The 24,431-nt window shown below is 37.5% G+C and overlaps 2 protein-coding genes across 11 annotated transcripts in view; one reads left to right on the forward strand and one right to left on the reverse strand.

Moving 5' to 3' along the window:
- The first annotated feature begins 147 nt into the window (after positions 1 to 147).
- Positions 148 to 12,217, forward strand: CTBS (chitobiase). Its single transcript, XM_077120458.1, has 7 exons — positions 148 to 352; positions 3,240 to 3,378; positions 3,875 to 4,083; positions 6,597 to 6,768; positions 7,417 to 7,514; positions 8,028 to 8,189; positions 11,597 to 12,217. Exons 1-7 carry the CDS (start codon positions 185 to 187, stop codon positions 11,786 to 11,788), a joined length of 1,140 nt encoding a protein of 379 aa, XP_076976573.1. The 5' UTR covers positions 148 to 184; the 3' UTR covers positions 11,789 to 12,217.
- Positions 5,877 to 24,431, reverse strand: part of SPATA1 (spermatogenesis associated 1) — a 63,353-nt gene continuing 44,798 nt past the window's right edge. For 7 of the 10 annotated variants that reach the window (XM_077120449.1, XM_077120453.1, XM_077120451.1 and 4 more), the window contains 4 exons: positions 16,783 to 16,881; positions 13,775 to 13,862; positions 10,794 to 10,860; positions 5,882 to 6,748 (listed from right to left, as the gene is read on the reverse strand). In XM_077120449.1, the coding sequence (XP_076976564.1) occupies positions 10,838 to 10,860; positions 13,775 to 13,862; positions 16,783 to 16,881 (210 nt within the window). In that variant the 3' untranslated portion in view covers positions 5,882 to 6,748; positions 10,794 to 10,837. Of the gene's footprint in view, positions 6,749 to 10,793; positions 10,861 to 13,774; positions 13,863 to 16,782; positions 16,882 to 24,431 lie in introns of all 10 variants that reach the window. The other 3 variants (XM_077120456.1, XM_077120455.1, XM_077120457.1) reach the window with 3 other exon arrangements.

A 24,431-nucleotide genomic window follows, 5' to 3' on the forward strand; every position in this document is an offset into this window, starting at 1 on the left:
GCAGACGTTCAGGGAGGGCCTTTCTCCCTCGCCCTGCATCCCCGCCCCCAACCGCGGCGTCCGTCCAGCCCCTCCCACGCCCGCCGGCCGCGCCCCGCAGAGCGCCGCCGCCCCACCCCACGGTACCGCGAGCCCAGCCTCTGCCCGCGGAGTCACTCGTCCCGGCCGCCGGGTGCCCAGCGGCATGTCCTGGCCGCAGCTCCGACACCGGCGCCTCCTCGCCCGCCCGCCGCCCTGCGCCCCCGGCCTAGCTCTGCTGCTGGTCCTGGCGCTGTCCCTCGGGGTGGGCTCCGGCTGCCCGTGTCAGGACCAAGCTCTGTGCCGCCCGATCAGCCACCGCCCCGACTTCGAGGTCAGCTCCTCTGCCCTGCTCCTCCGGGTTTGGTTCCCGAGGCCCAAAGAAAATTTAGAGTACAACCGAGTCCTGAAAAGAGTTGGTATGGGCACCCAAACCAACTTTGACCCTACGCTGAGGGGTCGTCCAGTTTACTGGTTGCCCCCGTTTTACAGATGGGTAACTGGCTTGGAGATTGACTAATTCTTCCCAGGTCTCTCAGTCCATAAGTTCCGGAAAAACGCAGACACGTGTTCAAACCCAGATCTGACCCCAAATGTAAGCTCCTTTCATTAGCTTGGCCTGCCTCTTCGGGGAGGGGGCTTGGGGGTGAGAGTTCTGGGTGTAAAAGCAAGGAAGATTTGGTGATTGTTTCCTAACTAGCAAGACCCACTTCCTGGTTTATTATCAGCAGCCTAACAATCCTTTAGAAGGCAGAATGATTTGCTTACCTTTACTATACCTACCAGCCCTTTCCTGTACAGCACCTCAAAACCGACCAACAGGGGTGCTAAAAATAGATCTTTCAGACCGGCCCTTACACTTCCCAGGCAAACGAAGAAACCAACCAACCAACCAACCATCCAACAAAAAATTAAACAAATGGTGCTGCAATAACGGGATACTCACATGGGAAAAGACTCAAATGTGACCCTGCTATACAGCATACAAAAAAAAAAAAAAAAAAAGATCTTTCAATAATTTTCCCTTCTACTCACCTAACAATTTATAAGGCCTTTGGTAACTTCATCAAACATTTTGAAGGCAGTATTAAAAGGATCTGACTGCCTGGAGTTTGATGACTATAGCAGGAATTGGACGTTAGGGAGGTCAGAAGGCATAGTCCAAAGAACAGTTCTTTTGTAGCAATAGGAATAATTCCTAGTTCTTAATCTAGCAGAAGCTGGGGAATTTAAATGCCGATTAAAAAATATATATATATATTGCTTGGAAGAAAGAGTAAGTGGTGAAAGTCTGCTTATGAGAGTCTGCCTAGTGTGGAAACTTCACTGGTTATCTGAAAGGCATGTTGAGGCATCCAGTGTACTTCTTAGTGCTAAAGTTTGGCAGTATTTGTGGGCATTTTGAAAACCAACTATACAAAGGGGCAACATTATGCACATCTGTTTGTTCATGGTAAATTGATCTTTTTCTCTCTCAGTCTTTTCTGTATTTTTCCAACACAAAGATTTAACTACATTGTTTTTCCCCTTATGCTTTTAATCGGTTCATTCAACTGTTTTTTTAGAATTTCTTGTATATCACAGGCGCTCAGTATCTTTTTTTTTTTTTTTTTTTACAAATTCAACCTTAATTATCAAAATTAAAATAAGAGATAAGGTTTGTGATGGAAATAAGTCTAAAAACTGGCTGTTCATTTCACACTCTATAGCCTTTATTTCATTGGGCAACTGCTTGGCAGAAAAATGAGTTAACATCATTTATAGTTAATTCTGAAAAGAAAAAACATGGAGTTTGAAAAAGTTAAAAAATATCTGTTTTACACTTTTATACCTAACATACCCTCCCACCCCCCAGTCCACTCTCCTCTCAATGGCCCAGTGATCCTTTTTTAAAAAATGTAAATCTTACCATGCTTACTATTGTTTAAAACCCTTTTCATGGTTTCCCATTGATCTCATAATATGGCACAAAATCCTCAGTGGTCTGCAAAACCCCAGTTGATCTTGCTACTACCTGTCTTTATCAGTTTTATCTGATTCCACATAATTTCAGGATTTCTATGCTGTAGCCACACTGGCCTTCTTTCAGTTACAGAAACAATTCTCCTGAGATATCAGAAGTGTGCACTTTCTATTCAACTCTGCTGAGACCATTCTCCTTTGTCCAAAAGTAGCTTCCACTTTCCCCCTTATGTGTGTAGGTCCCTTTTATATGCTGTCAGGACCTCTGCATTCCTTTGCAGCCCTAACACTATTGTAATGAAATAATTAACTCCTTAATCAACTTGGTCTCTCCTGTTCTATGTCCCTGTTACCCTCCCTATACATATTTGGAATTCAACAAATATTTGCTGAATCAGTGAATTGTACTTCACTTAGAATAAATTAAAAATCATCAGTGAGGCTTCTATGCTTCTAGACTTACCTGCGAATAAAAAGTACTGGCTAAACATAACATCAGGTGCCTTAGAATGTGAAATTCTAAGCCTACATGCAATATCCAGAAACTTGAGTATCATCAAACTCCTCCCCTCTCTCTTACTTAACTCAGTCAGTCACAAAGTCATGTTAATTCTGCATCCTTAGGATCTCCTAGATATGTTCACTTATCTTCATCTCCACTGCTTCTTCTTCACTTGAGACCACCTCATCTCTTGCCTGGATTCCTCCAACAGCTTCCCTTAATATTCTGCCTCCAGTTTTGGCCCCTCTTCAATTCATTTCCCACTTCAGCTGGAGGGATTTTTCTAAAATGTACACATTTTCTAAAATGTAAAATGTACACCTAAACATGTGATTCATCTTCTTAAAAACTTTCTATTCTCCCCATACCCTCAGGATGAAGTACTGACTTCCCAACATGGCTTACAAGGCCCTTCATGATTCCACACCTGTCTGCTACTTTCTCTGGTTCTTCACCATTGTCTTCCATCCAAATTCTAGGCTTCAGCTATACTGAACATTCACTTTATACAACTATTAACTCTCTCTGCCTCCAGGCCTTGGTGGTTGCCACTATTACTTCCTAGTCTCCCTTCTTCACTTTCTAGGTCTGGCTATTTCCTCCTGCTACCAGTGATATTGGGACCTCTGTGTCTTATACAGTATTGTACCACAGTGTCACCATAGTGTCTGGCCTGTTGTGGGCTGTGTTTATTTACTTCATGTTATTTTGGATGGGCGCCATGATAAATAATGATGTTATCCTTGTTGTTCGGCAGGTCTTTGTGTTTGATGTTGGACAAAAATCGTGGAAATCTTATGATTGGTCACAGATTACAACTGTGGCAACTTTTGGAAAATATGATTCAGAACTTATGTGCTATGCTCATTTAAAAGGAGCCAGAGTCGTACTAAAAGGTAAGTTACAGTTTTTACCAGATGTGTATGTCCAGCCAACTGGTAAATTGCCATAGTCCTGACTTTCCAAAAAACTCCCTCTTTATGTTTATCTGGTATTTTTTTTTAGCACCCTAAAAATCTTAGATACTGTTTAATTAATTTCACAATACAAATATTTTTAAAGAGTTAAATAAACTACTGTATCATTTTTAGCAAAATGAATGATTAATTATCATGATAATCTGTAGTCATTGTCCACAGTTTCTGCTTCTAATTTGAGAATGATTTGAATAATTAATAACTAATGGTTACTTTGGAGATTAATGGGTAATGCCTTTCTGTTATTTTGGAATATTATTTCTCCATTTGGAAAACTTAAATTGGGGACTTAGTATTTCAAAACAATGAGATGTTTTAAAAAGACATTTTCGTCTCTTGGGAATGAGTTAGTGAAGTAAATGTCATTAAACTATGGAAAGCATATTTGCACAAAAGATATGTATTTCTTCCATAGGAGATGTCTCCTTAAAGGATATCATTGATCCTACTTTCAGAGCTTCCTGGATAGGTCAAAAAATTAATTTGGCCAAAGCACAATTCATGGATGGAATTAATATAGACATAGAACAGGAAGTCAGTTGTTCATCGCCTGAATATGATGCATTAACTGCTTTAGTTAAAGAAACCACAGACACTTTTCATCGTGAAATTGAGGGATCTCAGGTAAAAATTTTCATATTTTTGAAACTCTATTTTCCTATCAAAATGTATTTATGAAGGTGTGGCTAATAGAATCTCAGTTTTATAGTAATGGAGTAGAAAAGAATTTCAGCACATAATACCCCCCCAAAATTTCTGGAACTTTTGAAGTTCTTATTAGAGGTACTTTAAGGAATTTTCAGGTTCTTTACTCCCATCAAAGTACAACATTGAAATTGACCAATCTACTTGACTTGCAGCAGGGTTAGTGATATAAAAAAGGCAGTTGGGGCAATAAAAATTAGGGAAGGCCTACGTGTCTAGGCCCTGGCTTTCTCCAGTGTAGTACAGAAATAGCTCTTGCCTAAGAGTAGTTCTGGGGAGTGTCTTCCTTGCTCTGTCGACTTAACTACCTGCAGAGCACCCCAGGCCAAAAAGAGTTCAAAGAACCAACTGGTCATATCTATGACAAAAGGCATTCTACTACCCATTGCAATAAAGAGTATGATTAATGCTGAAGATCATAGCAGGAAGCATCTTGCTAGGAAATGTGTGGGTAACAAAGGCTCCAGATCAGTTATTCTCAAACCTGCTTACCTATTAACATAACTATGTGTTTTAAAAAATAATTAATGTGCGCACACACATTCATATACACTGGGGACACACTCCCAGTGATTATTATTTGAAAGGTTTTGGGTGAGCCCAATTCTGGTTAAGAACTACTAGACTAGACAGTGAAGACAGGGAACAGCTCCTTGAGGTCTAACACAATGTTCAAAAAGTGTTTATTGAGTGAATGAATGATCTCTGCTTTTTTAAAAAATTAAATCTTAAGTAGGACATATATATTAAAAGATTATAATATAAGATGCAGCATTATGAGTGTTATAAACCAGTAATTCCTAAACCTGTCTCAGAATCACCTGGGAGTGGTTATTAAAAATATTCCCAGAAACTAATTAAGTAGATCCAAGATGGAGCCTAAAGTAATTCTGCTATGGGTAGTCATCATGAATTTATAAAATATTAAGAAGGCTGATATCATTATGACTTTATGCAAGTTAGGGAAGGTTTATCAGTATGGAATTATGAGTGAAAGAATGAGACCAGCTTTTAAAAACTTTTATAGATGAGGACAGTTTTAATCAACAATAGCAAATACCTGGTATGCAGGCCACCACACACCTTTTCTCACAAATTTTGGTCTCAGAATCTTTTCCTTCATTCTATAATTAGTTGTCACTAAGATTGGAGTTGGCATGTGGGAAAGTACCCACAACCAACTTGCCAGTCCTGATTAAGCTATAGCAAAAAGGCAAAGAGAATGAGAGTGAGCAAAGATCTTCTGGTTGGAATATCTATTTCCAAGTTTGTAGGGTGGATAGAACAATTTGGGGTACTGTGTCACGTTCATATTAGGTGAATTAGTGGGAGGTACAGTTACAGAGGTAGGTCAGATTGTAGAAGATCCAGGATGTCAGATTGAGGAATATGCGTTCTATTCTGTATTTTATGGTTTACGTGTATAGAATAGTGTTTTGGAAAGATTTTTCTACAGTAGTGTGTAAAATAGTCTATAGGAGAAAGAGACACCAGTAAGGACTAATCCAATAATCTGATAGCTAGGAATTTATGGGTTGGATTGGGATGAGGTATAACCTTAACACTCAACAGTATTCAATAAATATTTCTTGAATGAATTAATGGAAAGGAAAGGGAAGAACAACTGTAAGAGACCACCCAAAGGAAAATGTGAAGCCTGATTTAGGTTCTTAAACAAGTGACCAAAAAAAAAAAAAAGATGAAATAGAGGGTCTGGAGGGGAAATGAGTTTTGGGGAAAAAAGATGATGATTTATAACATTCACAGAATTATGGTTATAGAATTAAAGAGCAAAAAATGCCCTTAAAGAACTTTCTACACCCTCATTTTTATAGATGGGAAAATACATTTACATACTTTACCTGACTTGATCAGGGGCAGAGACCTACTATTATACGAGAACCTAGATTGGAACCCGAGTTTTTTAATTTCTTGTGTATATATGAATATTAGTTTTTGAAAGTGAGATTAATCATGACATGAAACCCAGGTGAAATGTTTAGGAAAGAGAGAAGGACTTACAAATGATTCACCTGCTTAAAGTTAATAATTGATTTCCTCTGGCTATTAATATAATTTATCTTTTTGTAATTGGAGGCAGTAATAAAAAAGGGTGTAGTATGTAAAAATTTCACTTCGTGACCAGTTGTGCTGGAAAGCTATTGAGGAAAGCTTGTACTTGGAAAGCAGAGCTTTCTTTATTGCCTTTTGATACTCAGAATTATTGGAGAGAATTTTGAGTAAGTCCTAAAAAGAGTTATGTAGAATAAATTGGCCATAGAATGAAAATTTTACCTAAACTAGCTCAATTTTTTGGTAATAATTGGTCAGTAGGTGTTTACTGAGTACAAGAAAACATATAATCAACAAAACATCTGACATAACAGGCATATTTGATCATGTTATATGAATTAGTATATATTTTTCCACAGGTAACCTTTGATGTAGCTTGGTCTCCAAAGGGCATAGACAGAAGGTGCTATAATTATACTGGAATTGCAGATGCTTGTGACTTTCTTTTTGTGATGTCTTACGATGAACAGAGTCAGGTCTGGTCAGAATGTATTGCAGCAGCCAATGCTCCCTATAATCAGACATTAATTGGTAAGAATATTAAAAAATGATCATTTATTAGTAATGTTAATTCTAGAACCTCAAACACTAAGATATCATTAAGTTTTTCTAAGTTATCTGTATACATTTCCATTTTTAAGCCTTCTTGAAACGTTATGTAAAAACCACTTAATTTGGAGTGCTTTAAAGTTTATAGGATGTACTACAGAGAACAAAAAGGAAATTTCTTGACCCCAGCTGTAATTCATACTTGTATTTATAAAACATGAAATACTACTGTTTTTTATAAGAATTCTGAGACTATCACTGCCAGAAAGTTTTCAGACTTACAGAACTTTCTTGAAATTTTTGAATCTAGAATATCACATATATAACGTAACAGTTAATAGACAGAATTAGCAGGCTTTCCTGAAATGTCATTCATTCTAGAATTAAATTTTATGAATTGCTTCAATTTGATCACAACTGTTTTGAATATTTTCTGTTATCCAAAAAGGAACAATTTAGAAAACAAGATACAGAATTTATAGTTCTTAAGGGATGACTTCTATAATATATTAGAGAAACACTATTTAGTATTTTGCAAGCTTAGATTATGAGTTGTTGCATAGTATATATGTATAACTTATCATGCACAAGAAGAGGAAAATTATGATTTTTCTGTCTCTATTGAATTAGGATATGATGACTACATTAAGATGGGCATTAACCCTAAGAAACTGGTAATGGGTATCCCCTGGTATGGTTATGATTATACTTGTCTGAATCTATCTGAGGTAAGAACACATCCATTGTTAAATAGTTTTTTCTATTTGATTTTTTATAGCCAGTTTTGTTTCATTAGAAATATGTGAACTCTATTTCGAATTTTGAAATATAGCTTGAGACTAAAAGTAAAGAGTTAATTTTTTTTATGCTGTATGGTGGGGTTCACATTTCATTCTTTTTCCATGTGAGTATCCTATTATTGCAGCACCATCTGTTGAATTTTTTTTGCGGGGGGAAGGGCTGGAAATTGAACCCGGATCTCCCACATGGCAGGTGAGAATTCTAGCACTGAACTACACTTGCATCCCATTAATTTTAATTATTTAATCCCATGAAGTCTTCTAAATATTATGCATTTTTATTTAATGATAAAATTTAATTTTTTATTCTGTGTAGTCAGGTTATCTATTTATAGCATATATTTTATTTCTAACAAATAGTTTTTTATTATACTTTATGATTGGGCTCTTAAGACATGCTTAACTGATAATCTATAAAAATGAACATTTTTGTATTTTTAGGATCATGTTTGTACCATTGCAAAAGTCCCTTTCCGAGGGGCTCCTTGTAGTGATGCTGCAGGACGTCAGGTACCCTATAAAGTGATCATGAAGCAAGTAAATAGTTCTATTTCTGGAAGCCAGTGGAATAAAGATCAGCAGTCTCCTTATTTTAACTACAAAGTAAGAGTTTTCATGAGTTATGGACATTTATTCTATTAGCTTTCATAATTGATATTTTCATAATTAAGTATTTGATATTAAGAATTTCTATCAGTTTTCTTTTTTCTTTTTTTTAACATGGGAAGGCACCGGGAATCAAACCTAGGTCCCAGGCATGGCAGGTGAGAATTCTACCACTGAGCCACCATCGCACTACCCTCTGTCAGTTTTCTTTTGAGGCACCAAATACAGATTGCTCTTCATATGAGTAAATTTACTGAGTTTCTGTAAACAGGCACTTTAGATCCCTGGGGAGCAATTCAGGGTATCCTAATGGTGGAACTGCTCAGTTAGGGCTGCTTGTCATTTAAAAACATATATCACAAACAGGATTTCCTTAATACTAGACAATTATGTTATGATGACTGTTGCCTTCTGAAAGGGCTTTGGGCCAAAATCAGTTACCAGCTCTGAATGTCTCCGTTTTAAAGTAGCCTAAAAATTCTGATAAGGCTTTTACATGGGGAGGAATTAGGCAGAAAACAGGAGATACCTCATCATAGATACTGCAGTGGAAAACTGGCATCATTTCACATTTTATTTCATCATCCAGTTAAACTATGTGATAATAAAAAGACAAGCCATAAATAATGGTAAAATTAGAGATAGAAAAATATTACAAAAAGGAAACCTGAAAAAAATCCAGTGAATGAATAGCAATCCTGTCAGGTGGTATTTGATTAATAGGAATTGCTATACCAGTGAGGCCAAGAAAAGTTAGATTTTCATAATTTAACTTTAGCATAATAAAAATTTTCTCACACCTCAAAAATCTAAATATAATCCTTGAATTTATTTAAGATGATGCTACTTTAAAAGGAGCCCTAAAAAGATATGATAAAAGTTAATTCTAGCAAGAGTTCATATTCCTGACTAAGTGTCTGATACCTATTTATAAAAAAATGACTGCGCTCAGCAGGCAGACTTCTCACTGCCATGCCCAAGACCTGGGTTCGATTCCTGGTGTCTGTCCATGCGAAAAAAAAAAAAAAAAAAGACAGCAAAATGATTTAAATCATATTTAATAAATTATAAGTGATATATTTAAGTCTGTGTATCAGTTATTTAGAAAGCTTTAGCATAGAGTTTTCTAAATTTTAGACTGTAACCTATGAGTTAAACTAGAATATACTGTAATCTTGTTTTTGCCAAACAGTATGTCACAGAAGTCTATTCTGGGGACTGTTAATATTACACACATAAATGTATTCCACGGCTGAATATATTTGGAAAATACACTGTATGTCTCTCTTGAGATTTATAATGTACAATAGTACATTAAAGATGTTAGATGCTGCAGTACATAAAACTGTTTAATATAGAACCTTACTTCACAGCACTCTAGAATCCTGCTTCACAGTACTCTTAGAAACACATATGGGGAACAGTGTTTTATGGATATTAGTTTGGTAAAAGCTATGGTAACCAATTACATGTAATTTTTAAGTATATAATATAGAATTGTAGTATACTCTGTGCTGGTTTTGTAATCGTTGACTTATTTTTTCCTTAATGAGTGAGAAGATACAGTAACATATTCTTTAATGGCTCAGAATTCAGGAAATATTTTGATGAGTCTGAAGGTCATTTAATAGCACTTTAGAAAAACAATCTAGTTATAATGATCTTGCTTCCCTTTTGATTTATTATAAAATTCTGTAGCAACTAAAATCAAGTTTCTTCTTGTGTTTTAAGAGAATATTTCTATCTTATGCTGTTTCTGCAACAGCATCTTCATCTGTCATCACTATTCTGAAAGGCATATTTATACTATAACCACCCATAAATCAATCTTACATATACTCAGTTTTTCATCCTTTGGTCCTTCACTATTTTGAGGCATTTGAAATGTCTTAGTGTCAAAAAAGGCTCAAAGTACTAGCTAGAGTGATGGCAAATTCAAAGATGTATGTCTTTGGGTTTGTCCCTGAAACTTCAAAATTAAATCTTTTCTATTCAGGTCCAGAGTCTCCAAGTTGCCTTTAATAGTGAATTGCAGCTGTTACTAGAGCATTTGTGGCTTTGTCTAATTCTGAAGATTTTGATTGTATGTAATGAGTCTACTATATTTAAATCTGCCACATCTTATTCATTTACCAAGTGACCGTTTTCCTTCAAAGTAGGCACCTTAAAAGACTATTCTAATTCCAGTGGGGCTACCATAAATAAAAATATTACTGGTATTCATTCAGCATGACCTTTAACAACGATTTTCCAGATGTATATAAAAATCAGTAAATTATTTTTAGTCACAGATCAGTCTGTTTTTACCGCCTATCTTTTCTCTCTTCCTTTACCCTTTTGCTTAGTCTGCTCCTTCCTCTTTCCTTTATCCTTTATACCTTATCCAATAGCTCATGTGTCTCCTGAGAGACACTGTGCTGGTGCTAGGTAAAGGCAGATGATGCTAGAGAGAATAATTTGACAGAGGAGAAAGTGAGCATAACACCAGAGTCTAATTTATGGTTCTTAAACAGTCACCCATGGAGTCCAGACCGGTAGGCTCTTAGAACCAACTCTGTAAGACCTAAAGAAGGAGGTGCTTTCCTTTCCCACTTGAGTTACCTTTATGATTTGGCTGATTCATCATCAGTTCATCTGTTGAGCTTCTAACTAGGTACACTTCCAGGAACTGTAGGGAATACAAAAGAATATATAAGCTGGTTTTAGAGGGCCATGGCAGTGATCCTTAACCTTGGCTGCATGTCAGAATTACCTAATGGAACAGCAGCAAGAAACAAATATATGTCCTCGCACCAGCCCAGAAAAACTTTGATTCATTAGGTGTCGTGTGGTATAGGGCCTGTGAATCTTTATTTCTAAAAGCTCCATAAGTGATTCAGATGCGCATCTTGGTGGACAATCACTGGATCAGACCAAGCAAAGAGTTCCAGGGAGAGATCTAAAGTGCAGTATATTAGGAGGCTCATTTGTGTAATCTCTGGTGTGAAGTACCATAAACAACAATGCCTAGAAGGTATTATAAATAAAACCATAGAATAATAGAGCTGGAAAGTACTGTGCCCGAAGACTTTTGTTTCATTAAATAAAAAATTTTAGAGCAGTTGTAGGTTTACAGAAAAATTAATTATAGTCCCTGGTTTACATTAGGGTTCACTTTTTGGGCTGTACAGTTCAATTGTTTTTAAAAAATTTTTATTCTGGTAACATACACACAACTTAAAATTTCCCATTTTATCCATTTTCAAGTATACAATTTGATGTGTTTACATTCACAGTGTTGTGCTATCATCACCATACATTAGCAGAATTCCATTGTATCCTTTTTGAATCATTGGATTTCAGAAAAAATTTTCCCTCTTATTGTACTGAATATTTCAAATTTCCAATTTAATTTATTTGTATAGGATCCTGCTGGCCATTTCCATCAAGTGTGGTATGACAACCCTAAGAGCATTTCTTTAAAGGCAGCATATATACAAAACCATGGCTTACATGGCATTGGCATGTGGAATGGAAACTGTCTTGACTACTCTGGAGATGCTGTAGCCAAACAGCAAACTGAAGAAATGTGGGAAGTTTTAAAACCAAGGTTCTGACAGAGATGAACATCTTTGTCAAACTATTAAGATTTAGAAAAATGATCTTTGTAAATTTATCTAGTTTCTTGAGAAGATACATATTAACATATGTTTACATTTTTATCATATTGCTATACGCTTTAGTTAAGATTCTCAAAAAACAAAAATAAATGTTTTCTTTCAATTTGAAAAATACATATGTAGTAATATATTCAGTGGTCTATAAATACAAAGGTAAGAAATAAGTCAATTTACTATTTTAAATATTCCTTTGCAAGATGTTTTAACACTGCAATTTAATTAGAAACAACTGCTTTCAGAATTTCAAGATGCTAAAATGTTCCTTTGATGTTAAAATATATGCTTATAAATCAGTGCTAATTTTTAAAATATGTATATTTTGAAGTGGAAATTGTTTGCTTAGAATAAATTTTTTTAAAAACCTTGTCTTTGAGAAGTAGTTTCCTCTGTCCATTCTTTCCAAAGCATTTTAAATTTAAAAACCTACAATTTAGTGTGTCCTCTTTAAGGTCGTAGAACTGATAATTTTTCTGCTTCCTTACTCCACATAGCACATCATTTTCTTTATGGCACTTGAACTAAACTACTTAAAACTTCCAGATAGGCCGGTGCAATGGTGGCACAGTGGCAGAATTAATATTTTTCAACTAAATTATATTTTTATGAGGTTATATCTGAAATTTTAAAATAGGAATAACATGTTGAATCTGATTTTATCCACTGTCATTTACACTTCCAGTTATTCATATTCCTTCATTTTTGGATATTTCTAATTTATTTCTTGATTAGTTGTCCTTTCACTATCAAATTTTTCTTTTTCTACAGCTACATTTTACTTTTAATTAAAGACACGAATTGTTTTCTTAATAAATGTTCCTCTTTCTAAAAAAGAAATTTTGGGCAAAGAACTTTTCTAAACATATAGAAATCTCTGTTCTGTTTCTCAAGGAAATTAAGAACAACATTTTGTTGTACTTATATTACTTTCTGTAAATACTGAGATTAAAAATTTGCATCCTTTTACTCTGGATTTACATAAATCCTGTCTGCTCTGTACATTTCCTCCCCTTTAAGTTGGAATATAAGAGAATATCTTATTTCCTATTCCCAAGAAATTGGGAAAGGAACATAACAGCCGAAAAGACCGAATGTATGCACGAAGTTATTAAGGTAGCTGTGGTTATAGAATAGGGTGCGTGGTGCGCAGCAGAGGGAGAAAGATAAGCAGTAACCAGTTAGTGAGGGCCTTGACGGTTACATGATGATGAAGCAATAATGCCTACTTCTCACCAAGAAGGGATGGTTACTGGTATTACACAGGAAGCATCATGGCAACGAGGCATCCGTGCAATGGAGGATTTATTTTCAGAGCCCAAAGAGGAAGTAATCCTTCACATCAAAAGACATTTAATCCATTTTTCCTATATCCTCCCCCATTACAGCTTCAAAAAAAGTAAAATCAACCATTTTCCATAGTATATTCTGCATCACTACTATCTTTATATTTCTAAAATAAATTAATTAAAAATTAAGTTCTTAGATACTAATCTCTATCATATCTCTGGATGCTTTAAATAGCAGGTTCAATATCCTTATTCATTTAGATTTCCAGATTGCTTTAAATTAAAATATAATGAAAAAGTCTATTTACATGCAAATATATTCTTATTTATGAAAATATGATATAAATTGTCATAATTAAATTTAAATCATTAACTATTAAATTTTTTATTATTTTTTAATTTTAAGATCATTTAAAAATGAAAATTATAAAATATAGTACTGTAAAATTTAAAAGACTTGAAATCTTCTAAAACAATCACCATTTTGCTTTGTTACATATTTTCAGAAACACTTTACACATATGAAAAGTGAAGAAACATAAACCTTAAGATTTATATAAAAGTATTGCCAAGGAGAACAGTAGTTAAATAAATCTGTTCAAATAAATATTAATTTTTTGACAAATAAAAGTTAACATACCTAATTGAGATTGCAAAGATGTATTAATTTTCTTCTGTGCCAGTTCAGCTTTCAATATTCGTAAATCTGAAACTGCTTGTTTTCTCATCTATAGAAAGAATTGACTTTCAAAATGAACTTCATCTTACTCTACTAATCATCACATCATACATCATAATTATCATATAAATAAGTTTTGGTAACTGCTTTAACTGCCTTCTCTCTTTTGCCCTCGGTGTCCTTTTTTCTTTGCTTTGTTTGTTTGCTATATGGTGGTGTCACATTTCATTATTTTTCTATGTGAGTATCCTGTTACTGCAGTACCATTTGTTGAATTTTTGTTTGTTTGTTTATTTGTTTTGCTTGTTTGTTTTTTGGGAAGTGCATGGACTAGAAATCGAACCCAGGTCTCCCTCATGGCAAGCGAGAATTCTACCACTGAACCACCCGTGCCCTCAGTGTCTTTATACCACTGACACACTACAGAGAATGTATACTTCATATATCTTGTTTAATAAGTAAGCTTATTTATTGCTAGTTATGCTAGATTGTTTCTTTTATTAACCTGTGGGTATGATAAAATTAAACTGTACTAAGAACTATAGTGAGAACAAATTTTATTTTTGTACAAGCTTAAAAATCTGTTCTTAATGTGTAAAGAAAATAGAAAAAAAAAGGAAAGAAAGAAAGGGAGAGAAAGAAAGGGGAGATGGAAAAGAGGGAAAGAGACAGAAGAGAGAGAAAACCAAAGGAGGAAAGTTTTAATTTGTAGTCTTTAGAAACTGAAAAAGTACTCTCCTAAGTGTATTAACCCCTTTGATTCTCTCAAAAACTTTATTGAGGCAGATAGTGGTATTATCTCCAGTTTACTGTTAAGGAAACAGAGACCTATAGAGGTTAAGTTACTTCTTGCCCAAGCTATTAAAACTATTAAGTGGCAAGCTAGGATTGAAATTCAACAGATCTGATACCAGAGCCCTTTCTAGTCCATGGATTTCTGTGGACAAACAGTATTGGTATCTCCTGGGAGCTTGTTAGGAATGAATCTTAGACTTCATCCCAGACCTACTGAGTAAGAGCATGCATTTTAATAAGATTTCTCAGGTGATACTACATTAACAGTTGTGAAGCACAGCTTATGCTACACCATCTTGAATAAAAATGGTGACAAACTCAAGCTAGGTGTTCTGCCTTAGTTCTGAATCTTACTGGTAGAGCTGTTTGGGGTAGATCATGCAGAATCAGTAAATACTTACTTTAATGTCTACTATGTGCCGAACACTATACTTAAATGCCATATTTTTCGCCAGTATAACCTAAGAATGTAGTTCTCTTTTTCTTCTTATTTTATCTTTACTATTTTGTACTAATAATTCTGATTTGGGTTCAGATTATAAGTGATATTTATAAAATTAAAATATACAAAAATGGTAAGATCTAATGTGTATGCTTTCTAAAGGAAAAGTGCATGAGAGAGGCATAACTGAAAACACTGGGGGCATTTTTATTACTGGTCTTTCCACCCACCCTACTATCTTTAAGTGTACCCAATATTCCTTTTCTACGCTGACTTTGTCTCCATTTCTTAAATACACTGAGTTTTCATTCATTAAACAAATTATTTTTTGAGTGCTGTGGCAGATTGAGTTATGTACCCCAGAAAAAAAACATGTTCTTAATCTTATTCCAAGTCCTATACGTATGAACCCATTGTAAATAGGACCATTTGAAGATATTTTTTGTTAAGGTAAAGCCAATTGAATCAGGATGGGTCTTTTTTAAAAATGTATTTTTATTGCGAAATCTTCACACACATACAGTCCATACCTTCCCGTCATGGCCTGTGACGGGAAAGCCAAGGAACCTAAGGACTGTGGGCCAGTCAGAATGTTTCTGACCTCAGAAAGAATCAAGTCTTCTAACCTCTGAAACCTTGGGCCAATAAATTCCTGTTGTTAAGTCAACCCATGTGTGATATTTGTCTTAGCAGCCCAGAAACTAAGACAAGTGCATACTGAGTAAAAATGTTAAATCACTCATATATTTATTTTCTAAAAACTATGCCATTTTCCTCTTCTGTAGTTTAAGTTTTAAGCATCTCTGTGCTGAGCCAGGGCTTAGCTTGGAGAATGCAGCCTGTCAAAATAATCTATAACTGCATTGTCCAGTATGGTAGCTACTTGTCCATCATCGCTGAAAATCCTATATAGTGCTTATTCTAGCAAGATAAGGAAAAATTATCTCTTCCTCTAAAAGAAGCAGTTATTATACTATCATAAAGTTAGTTCTGTTAAAGAGGTGAACTAAGAGTATTCATCAAAGTATTCTCTGTGGCTACTTGTGTGAAAATGTACAGTTCTACAGTTCTTTTCTTTTTTCTGTTGAACAAAGAGAACCCTTTAAGAGATCTACACTTCAGAGGTTATTCCTATGAAGTAATAATTATAATAATTCTTATCAAACAAGTAAAATATGCCTAGTACTCTCTACTAAACATCTACTATACAAAAGGTCCTATGGAAGAAACAGTTAACTAAGTCACAGTCTCTGCCCAGAGGGAAGCTTAACATCTAGTAGAAGACCTATCACTCATATTAATATATATTATATATATAAGAATATATATATTATAAATAACTAGAGGGAAGGAATGTGATAATGATCCAAGAGAAGGGAAAAAATTAAATGGGAGTACAGAGGAGAGAGCATTGGTTTGTTAGCCTTGTTTATGAATGACTGACAGGAAAACAGTATTTTGTTGAGACTCTATACTGATTCACAGGGTCCTTTTCCTTTAATTCTTCTTAGTAAAATTTCACTAAGTTCTACTTTGGTTTTGTTACACTGTAGATCTTTACAGGGCTTAGCTAGTCCTGCTTTTTTTTTTTTTTTTTTTTGCTCATGTTCTTTGCTGTTAAATTTTACCACAGTCAATCCTCAATACCTTTAAATTATATACACCCAAAGTTAAAATACAAAATGTTATTTTAAGATAAATTTATAATCTGATTAAAATAAATAGAAATTACCTTAATTTCTATTATGAGTTTCATTTTGTCAGTATCCAATTTTCTCTTAAGTTGGTCAATTGCATGCTGTACTTCAGTGATCTGAATTATAAGGTAATTCTGCATGAGATAGATAAAGATGTCTTTATTTAGTATATCTATACATTTTTACTTTTAACTGCCTTGCAGATATACACTGGAGTGATAAAAAATATTGAAAGAGAAAAATCATGAAAATAACCTATTGCATAAATTAATTGCTTTGGAGTAAATTATTTACCTATTGAATTCTTGGCATGTAGGTTTACATTTTAGGAACTACTTTTTCTTCTGTTCTGCTACCATCCCTCATTATTATGAAAAAAAATAGATATTTATAGAAGTCCATTAAGTGAGTACCATAAAAATCAACTATTACTATGAACGGAATATGCTAGGTTTAAGATATTAGCAAGATTTCAGAAACTAGCAAAATGCTTTATTAGTTAAATCAGATTAGAATTATTTTATTTAATGATACTATATTTTACATAAGAAAACTATTTAATATAACACCATATTTTTGGTTACTTTTGTCCAGAGAAATTTTTGAGGTTTATTGGTCCTACCAAGGAAGTTATTGGAGAATAAAATAAAAAGTATCAGCAAATATGGACAAATCATTATTTGACCTATTTGGATTTTATATTAAAGTCTATACAAACTGGTAATATTTTAATGTTTTATCACATCTATAACTGAATCTTTACTTCTAATCATAATTAAATTTTAAAATCTCTTTTAGATAAATTCAACAAAAATCAAACTGTTAAATGGCCTCTGGAATTTTTTTTGGCTGTTGTTTGTTATATGGTAGAAGTATTCAATAATAGAACAAACTTTATGTCCCTGATCTGTCAGAATTCAAGACTATCTCAAGAGAATACGAACTGATGAAAATGTAATATAATTTCATTATTTCTTTAGAATATCAATATCTTTAGATTTTACCTTTAGTATGTATTAGTTAGGGTTCTCTAGAGAAACAGAATCAACAGGGAACACTTGCAAATATAAAATTTATGAAAGTGTCTCACGTGACCGTAGGAATGCAGAGTCCAAAATCCACAGGGCAGGCTGCGAAGCCGATGACTCCAATGGATGGCCTGGATGAACTCCACAGGAGAGGCTCACCAGCCAAAGCAGGAATGCAACCTGTCTCCTCTGAGTCCTCCTTAAAAGGCTTCCCATGATTGGATTTAGCATCACTAATTGCAGAAGACACTCCCCTTTGGCTGATTACAAATGGAATCAGCTGTGGATGTAGCTGACGTGATCATGACCTAATCCTATGAAATGTCCTCATTGCCACAGACAGGCCAGCACTTGCCCAATCAGATGAACAGGTACCACAATTTGGCCAAGTTGACACCTGTCCCTAACCATGACAGTCCACCCCTTGTCAACTTGGCATATATCTATCTATCTATCTATCTATCTATCTATATATATATCACCTTAGACCATACTTAATTTCCAAATGAAAACAAATAAGCACACATTTTTTCTTTTACCTGACAATACTCAACTGTCCTGCATATAACTGGAAACACATTAAATCTCTCCAGAATAGCATGCAAATCCTTGGGCAACATTCATTCTTAAACTTGATATCTTACAACTTAAATAGTATAACACAAACAAAGCAGCATTACAGTCCTCGTTTCTGTAACTGATCACGTGGTCGAAGTTCATATTTATCACTACCTTCTTCCACTACCCATTCCATGTTCCCTTTCCCCTCAGCAAGCACTTCAGCTGGCCGTGGTTCTTTGCCTGGTGGGGTGACCCAAACCTTCATTCCTGAAGTCTCAGAGCCATTAGTGGTCCTGCCTGGATTGTGTTGTTGCAGTTTTCCATTGATTTTAATCACAGGGCATGGTAGTACTAATAGACGCCCCAGGGGATCTCCTATATTCCAAGAAAACTCTTCTTTACCTCCATTATGTAGTTGCAGTCCTACTTCCTTCTGATAGTCAGGGTCAGTTACCCCAGACAATAATGTAATTCCCTTCTTGGTGTGTTGATCCAGAGGCATAAGTAGCCCAAAGTGGCCAGGTGGCAATCTTAACTTCCAGTTCAGTGGTATCACTGTTGTTTCTCCTGGAGAAAGCACACCCCGTTTTGGAACTAAAACCTGTAGACCAGCAGAACTCAGGGTAGCAGGGACAGGAAGCAAAAATTTTCCTAGTGGATCACTAGGAGTAATAGTGAGTGGCACCACACCCATTTCCACCCCTTGGTTCCTGGACCCATGGATCCTGGCTATGGGAGAAACGGCACCATACAGTGGACGCTGATTCAGAGCATACACAGCTTCCTGGAGAACATTACCCCAGCCTTTCAAGTTTTTGCCACCTAATTGGCACCGTAATTGAGTTTTCAAAAGGCCATTCCACCGTTCTATCAATCCAGCAGCTTCTGGATGATGGGGAACATGGTAAGACCAGAGAATTACATGAGCATGTGCCCATTCTCGCACTTCATTTGCTGTGAAGTGTGTTCCTTGATCTGAAGCAATGCTATGTGGAATACCATGACGATGGATAAGGCATTCTGTAAGCCCACGGATAGTAGTTTTGGCAGAAGCATTGCGTGCAGGGAAAGCAAACCCATATCCAGAGTATGTGTCTATTCCAGTTAGAACAAATCGCTGCCCCTTCCATGAAGGGAGTGGTCCAATGTAATCAACCTGCCACCATGTAGCTGGCTGGTCACCTCGGGGAATGGTGCCATATCGGGGGCTGAGTGTGGGTCTCTGCTGCTGGCAGATTGGGCACTCAGCAGTGGCTGTAGCCAGGTCAGCCTTGGTGAGTGGAAGTCCATGTTGCTGAGCCCATGCATAACCTCCATCCCTACCACCATGACCACTTTGTTCATGAGCCCATTGGGCAATCACAGGAGTTGCTGGGGAAAGAGGCTGACTGGTATCCATAGAACGGGTCATCTTATCCACTTGATTATTAAAATCTTCCTCTGCTGAAGTCACCCTCTGGTGTGCATTCACATGGGACACAAATATCTTCATGTTTTTAGCCCACTCAGAAAGGTCTATCCACATACTTCTTCCCCAGACCTCTTTGTCACCAATTTTCCAATTATGGTCTTTCCAAGTCCCTGACCATCCAGCCAAACCATTAGCAACAGCCCATGAGTCAGTATACAAACGCACCTCTGGCCAGTTTTCCTTCCAAGCAAAATGAACAACCAGGTGCACTGCTCGAAGTTCTGCCCACTGGGAGGATTTCCCCTCAACACTGTCCTTCAAGGACACCCCAGAAAGGGGTTGTAATGCTGCAGCTGTCCACTTTCGGGTGGTACCTGCATATCGTGCTGAACCATCTGTAAACCAGGCCCGAGTTTTCTCTTCCTCAGTCAATTCACTGTAAGGAACTCCCCAAGAGGCCATAGCTCTGGTCTGGGAAAGAGAAGGTAATGTGGCAGCAGGAGTGGAAACCATGGGCATTTGTGCCACTTCTTCATGTAACTTACTTGTGCTTCAGGACCTGCTCTGGCTCTATCTCGTATATACCATTTCCACTTTACAATAGAGTGCTGCTGTGCATGCCCAACTTTATGGCTTGGTGGGTCAGACAATACCCAACTCATGATAGGCAACTCAGGTCTCATGGTAACTTGGTGGCCCATGGTTAAGCGTTCAGTCTCTACTAAGGCCCAGTAGCAGGCCAAAAGCTGTTTCTCAAAAGGAGAGTAGTTATCTGCAGCAGATGGTAAGGCTTTGCTCCAAAATCCTAAGGGTCTGCGTTGTGATTCTCCTATAGGGGCCTGCCAAAGGCTCCAGACAGTATCTCTATTTGCCACTGACACTTCCAGCACCATTGGATCTGCTGGATCATATGGCCCAAGTGGCAGAGCAGCTTGCACAGCAGCCTGGACCTGTCGCAGAGCCTCCTCTTGTTCAGGTCCCCACTCAAAATTAGCAGCTTTTCTGGTCACTCGATAAATGGGCCGGAGTAGCACACCCAAATGAGGAATATGTTGTCGCCAAAATCCAAAAAGACCCACTAGGCGTTGTGCCTCTGTTTTGGTTGTGGGAGGGGCCAGATGCAGCAATTTATCCTTCACCTTAGAAGGGATATCTCGACATGCCCCACACCACTGGACACCTAGAAATTTTACTGAGGTGGAAGGCCCCTGTATTTTTGTTGGATTTATCTCCCATCCTCTGACACGCAAATGCCTTACCAGTAAATCTAGAGTAGTTGCTACTTCTTGCTCACTAGGTCCAATCAACATGATATCATCAATATAATGGACCAGTGTGATGTCTTGTGGGAGGGAGAAACGATCAAGGTCTCTGCGAACAAGATTATGACATAGGGCTGGAGAGTTGATATACCCCTGAGGTAGGACAGTGAAAGTATATTGCTGACCTTGCCAGCTGAAAGCAAACTGTTTCTGGTGGTCCTTACTAATAGCTATTGAGAAAAAAGCATTTGCCAGATCAATAGCTGCATACCAGGCACCAGGGGATGTATTGATTTGCTCAAGCAATGATACTACATCTGGAACAGCAGCTGCAATTGGAGTTACCACCTGGTTGAGTTTACGATAATCCACTGTCATTCTCCAAGACCCATCTGTTTTCTGCACAGGCCAAATAGGAGAGTTGAATGGGGATGTGGTGGGAATCACCACCCCTGCATCTTTCAAGTCCTTAAGAGTGGCAGTAATCTCTGCAATCCCTCCAGGAATACGGTATTGCTTCTGATTTACTATTTTGCTTGGTAGGGGCAGTTCTAGTGGCTTCCACTTGGCCTTTCCCACCATAATAGCCCTCACTGCACGAGTTAGAGAACCAACGTGGGGATTCTGCCAGTTACTCAGTATGTCTATGCCAATTATACATTCCGGAACTGGGGAAATAACTACAGGATGGGTCCGGGGGCCCACTGGACCCACTGTGAGACGGACCTGAGCTAAAACTCCATTGATCACCTGGCCTCCATAAGCCCCCACTCTGACTGGTGGTCCAGAGTGACGTTTTGGGTCCCCTGGAATTAATGTCACTTCTGAACCAGTGTCTAATAATCCCCGAAATATCTGATCATTTCCTTTTCCCCAATGCACAGTTACCCTGGTAAAAGGCCGTCGGTCTCCTTGGGGAAGACTTAGAGGAAGGTTAACAGTATAAATTTGTGGCAGTGTAACAGGTTTCTCCCCCATAGGGACCTGGCCTCCCCTTCATTCAAGGGGCTCAGGGTCTGTAAACTGTTTCAAGTCTGGAAATTGGTTAAGGGGCCGTGACTCTGTGTTTTTGTAATTCAGGTTAGACTTCTGTTCCCTTGACCTAGAACTCTTTTGTTTATACAGCTCCAACAAGAATTTAGTAGACTGCCCTTCTATTGTACTTCTAGGCACCCCATGATTTACTAGCCAATGCCACAAATCTCTGCGTGTCATATAATTTTGATGCCTCCTTTGAGTTTGTTTTCTATTATAATACCCACGTCTACCCTGTCTTTGGTGATTAAGTGCTGCCACCTGGCTTCTGCCAATTCGGGATCCTGTCATCCCCATTGTGTTTAAGGATTCCAGCTCAGTGACAGCAGTTCCTACAGTAATATCTGACCTACAGAGAAGTGCAACCAACAAGAGCTCTTGAGGGATGATGGTGCTAGTCTCACAAATTTATTTCTCACTGTTCTGGTAAAAGGTGCATCCTCTGGGCATTCCTGGGGTGTAAGAGCAGGCTTTGCATGATAAATCCACTCTAACATCCCAATCTCTCTAAGCCTCTGGATCCCCTCATCTACATTATACCAGGGCAGTTCTGGCATTTCAACCTCAGGTAATGTTGGCCACCTTTTGATCCATGTTTCAACCAACCACCCAAACAAGCTGTTAACACCTTTTCTAACTGCTCTAGCTATAACATTGAATGCAGAATCTCTGCTTAGTGGGCCCATATGAATAAATTCAGCCTGATCCAGCCTTATATTCCTCCCACCATTATCCCACACTCTTAAGATCCATTGCCACACATATTCCCCTGATTTCTGTCTATATAAATTGGAAAACTCACACAGTTCTTTTGGAGTATAACGTACCTCCTCATGTGTGATACTTTGTACCTCACCTTTAGGGGCCTGTTGGGACTTTAGTCTAGTTATAGGTCTAGAAGAAATGAGGGGTGGTGGGGGTGGGTCATGAAAAAAATTAGAAATATCTTCCAAACCATTTGCTTCAGGGCTTTCATTTGCAGTTTCATCTGGTGAAACAGGATTAATAACTCTAGGGCTAATCCCTTCAGGAGGAGGTTGGGTGGCCAATTCCTCAAGGCAGGCTGGAGGTGGGGCAGCTATGTCCTCAGGGCAGACTATTACAGGGTTATCTAAAGAAGGCTCAGCATGGTCTAGGGTTTCAACCTCACCCCCAACATCATTATCAATCCATATGTCACCATCCCATTTTTCAGGGTCCCACTCCTTTCCAATCAATGCCCTCACTTTAACGGCAGACACCATGCAAGACTGAGATTTCAGTTTACGTTGTAAAGTTGCTACTCTAACAATAAGATTCTGAGTCTGATTTTCAGAGATCTCAAGTCTACGGCTACAGGAAATAAAATTTTCCTTCAGGATACTCATAGAAACCTCTACATCTTTCAGACGGCACTTAAGCTTCTTGTATGAAGCCTTAAGCCCATCCCTTTCACTCTTTAATGTAGACAGTGTATCTAACAACAACCAACCAACATCTCTATAACTCTTATTTCTACAAAACTCTGTAAAGGTGTCAAAAACATTATCCCCCAGAGTCTGGCTTCGTACAAGCGAAGCATTAGGAGAATCAAATGATGATATTTTGACTATCTTCGTTGCCAACTCAGTCCATGGATTGGGAGTGTCATTCTGATTACGGGAATCAGAGTCCTTAGTGTCTCTGAGCCCAGTCAGAGTAGAAAACCATTCATAAAAACCCATTATTAAGATTCTGTTTCTTAAGAACCACTCCTGGTACCAAGATGTATTAGTTAGGGTTCTCTAGAGAAACAGAATCAACAGGGAACACTTGCAAATATAAAATTTATGAAAGTGTCTCATGTGACCGTAGGAATGCAGAGTCCAAAACCCACAGGGCAGGCTGCGAAGCCGATGACTCCAATGGATGGCCTGGATGAACTCCACAGGAGAGGCTCACCAGCCAAAGCAGGAATGGAACCTGTCTCCTCTGAGTCCTCCTTAAAAGGCTTCCCATGATTGGATTTAGCATCACTAATTGCAGAAGACACTCCCCTTTGGCTGATTACAAATGGAATCAACTGTGGATGTAGCTGACGTGATCATGACCTAATCCTATGAAATGTCCTCATTGCCACAGACAGGCCAGCACTTGCCCAATCAGATGAACAGGTACCACAATTTGGCCAAGTTGACACCTGTCCCTAACCATGACAAGTAATAAACATTTAAAAAAAACTCCACAAGCACCACAGTGGCCATTGTTCGTCCCTTGCCCCACTCCATTACGTATTCATCTCTTTCCCTTATGACTGGGGAAGGAAATGCCAAACCCAGGGGTACAGAGGGAGATCCGAGTCTATGCCAGTCAGCACATTATGTTCCCTGGTAACTGTTAATGACATGGGGGTGGGCCTGGTTGATCCT

Source organism: Tamandua tetradactyla, chromosome 11 (assembly GCF_023851605.1).
Source record: "Tamandua tetradactyla isolate mTamTet1 chromosome 11, mTamTet1.pri, whole genome shotgun sequence".
In the NCBI taxonomy this organism is placed as follows: domain Eukaryota; kingdom Metazoa; phylum Chordata; class Mammalia; order Pilosa; family Myrmecophagidae; genus Tamandua; species Tamandua tetradactyla.

Excerpts from the sequence above, each read along its gene's own strand:
- CTBS (XM_077120458.1), top strand. The coding sequence starts at position 185 with ATGTCCTGGCCGCAGCTCCGACACCGGCGCCTCCTCGCCCGCCCGCCG. Across the intron at positions 7,515-8,027 it reads CTTGTCTGAATCTATCTGAG|GATCATGTTTGTACCATTGC; the intron begins GTAAGAACACAT and ends TTGTATTTTTAG. Across the intron at positions 8,190-11,596 it reads CTCCTTATTTTAACTACAAA|GATCCTGCTGGCCATTTCCA; the intron begins GTAAGAGTTTTC and ends TTATTTGTATAG.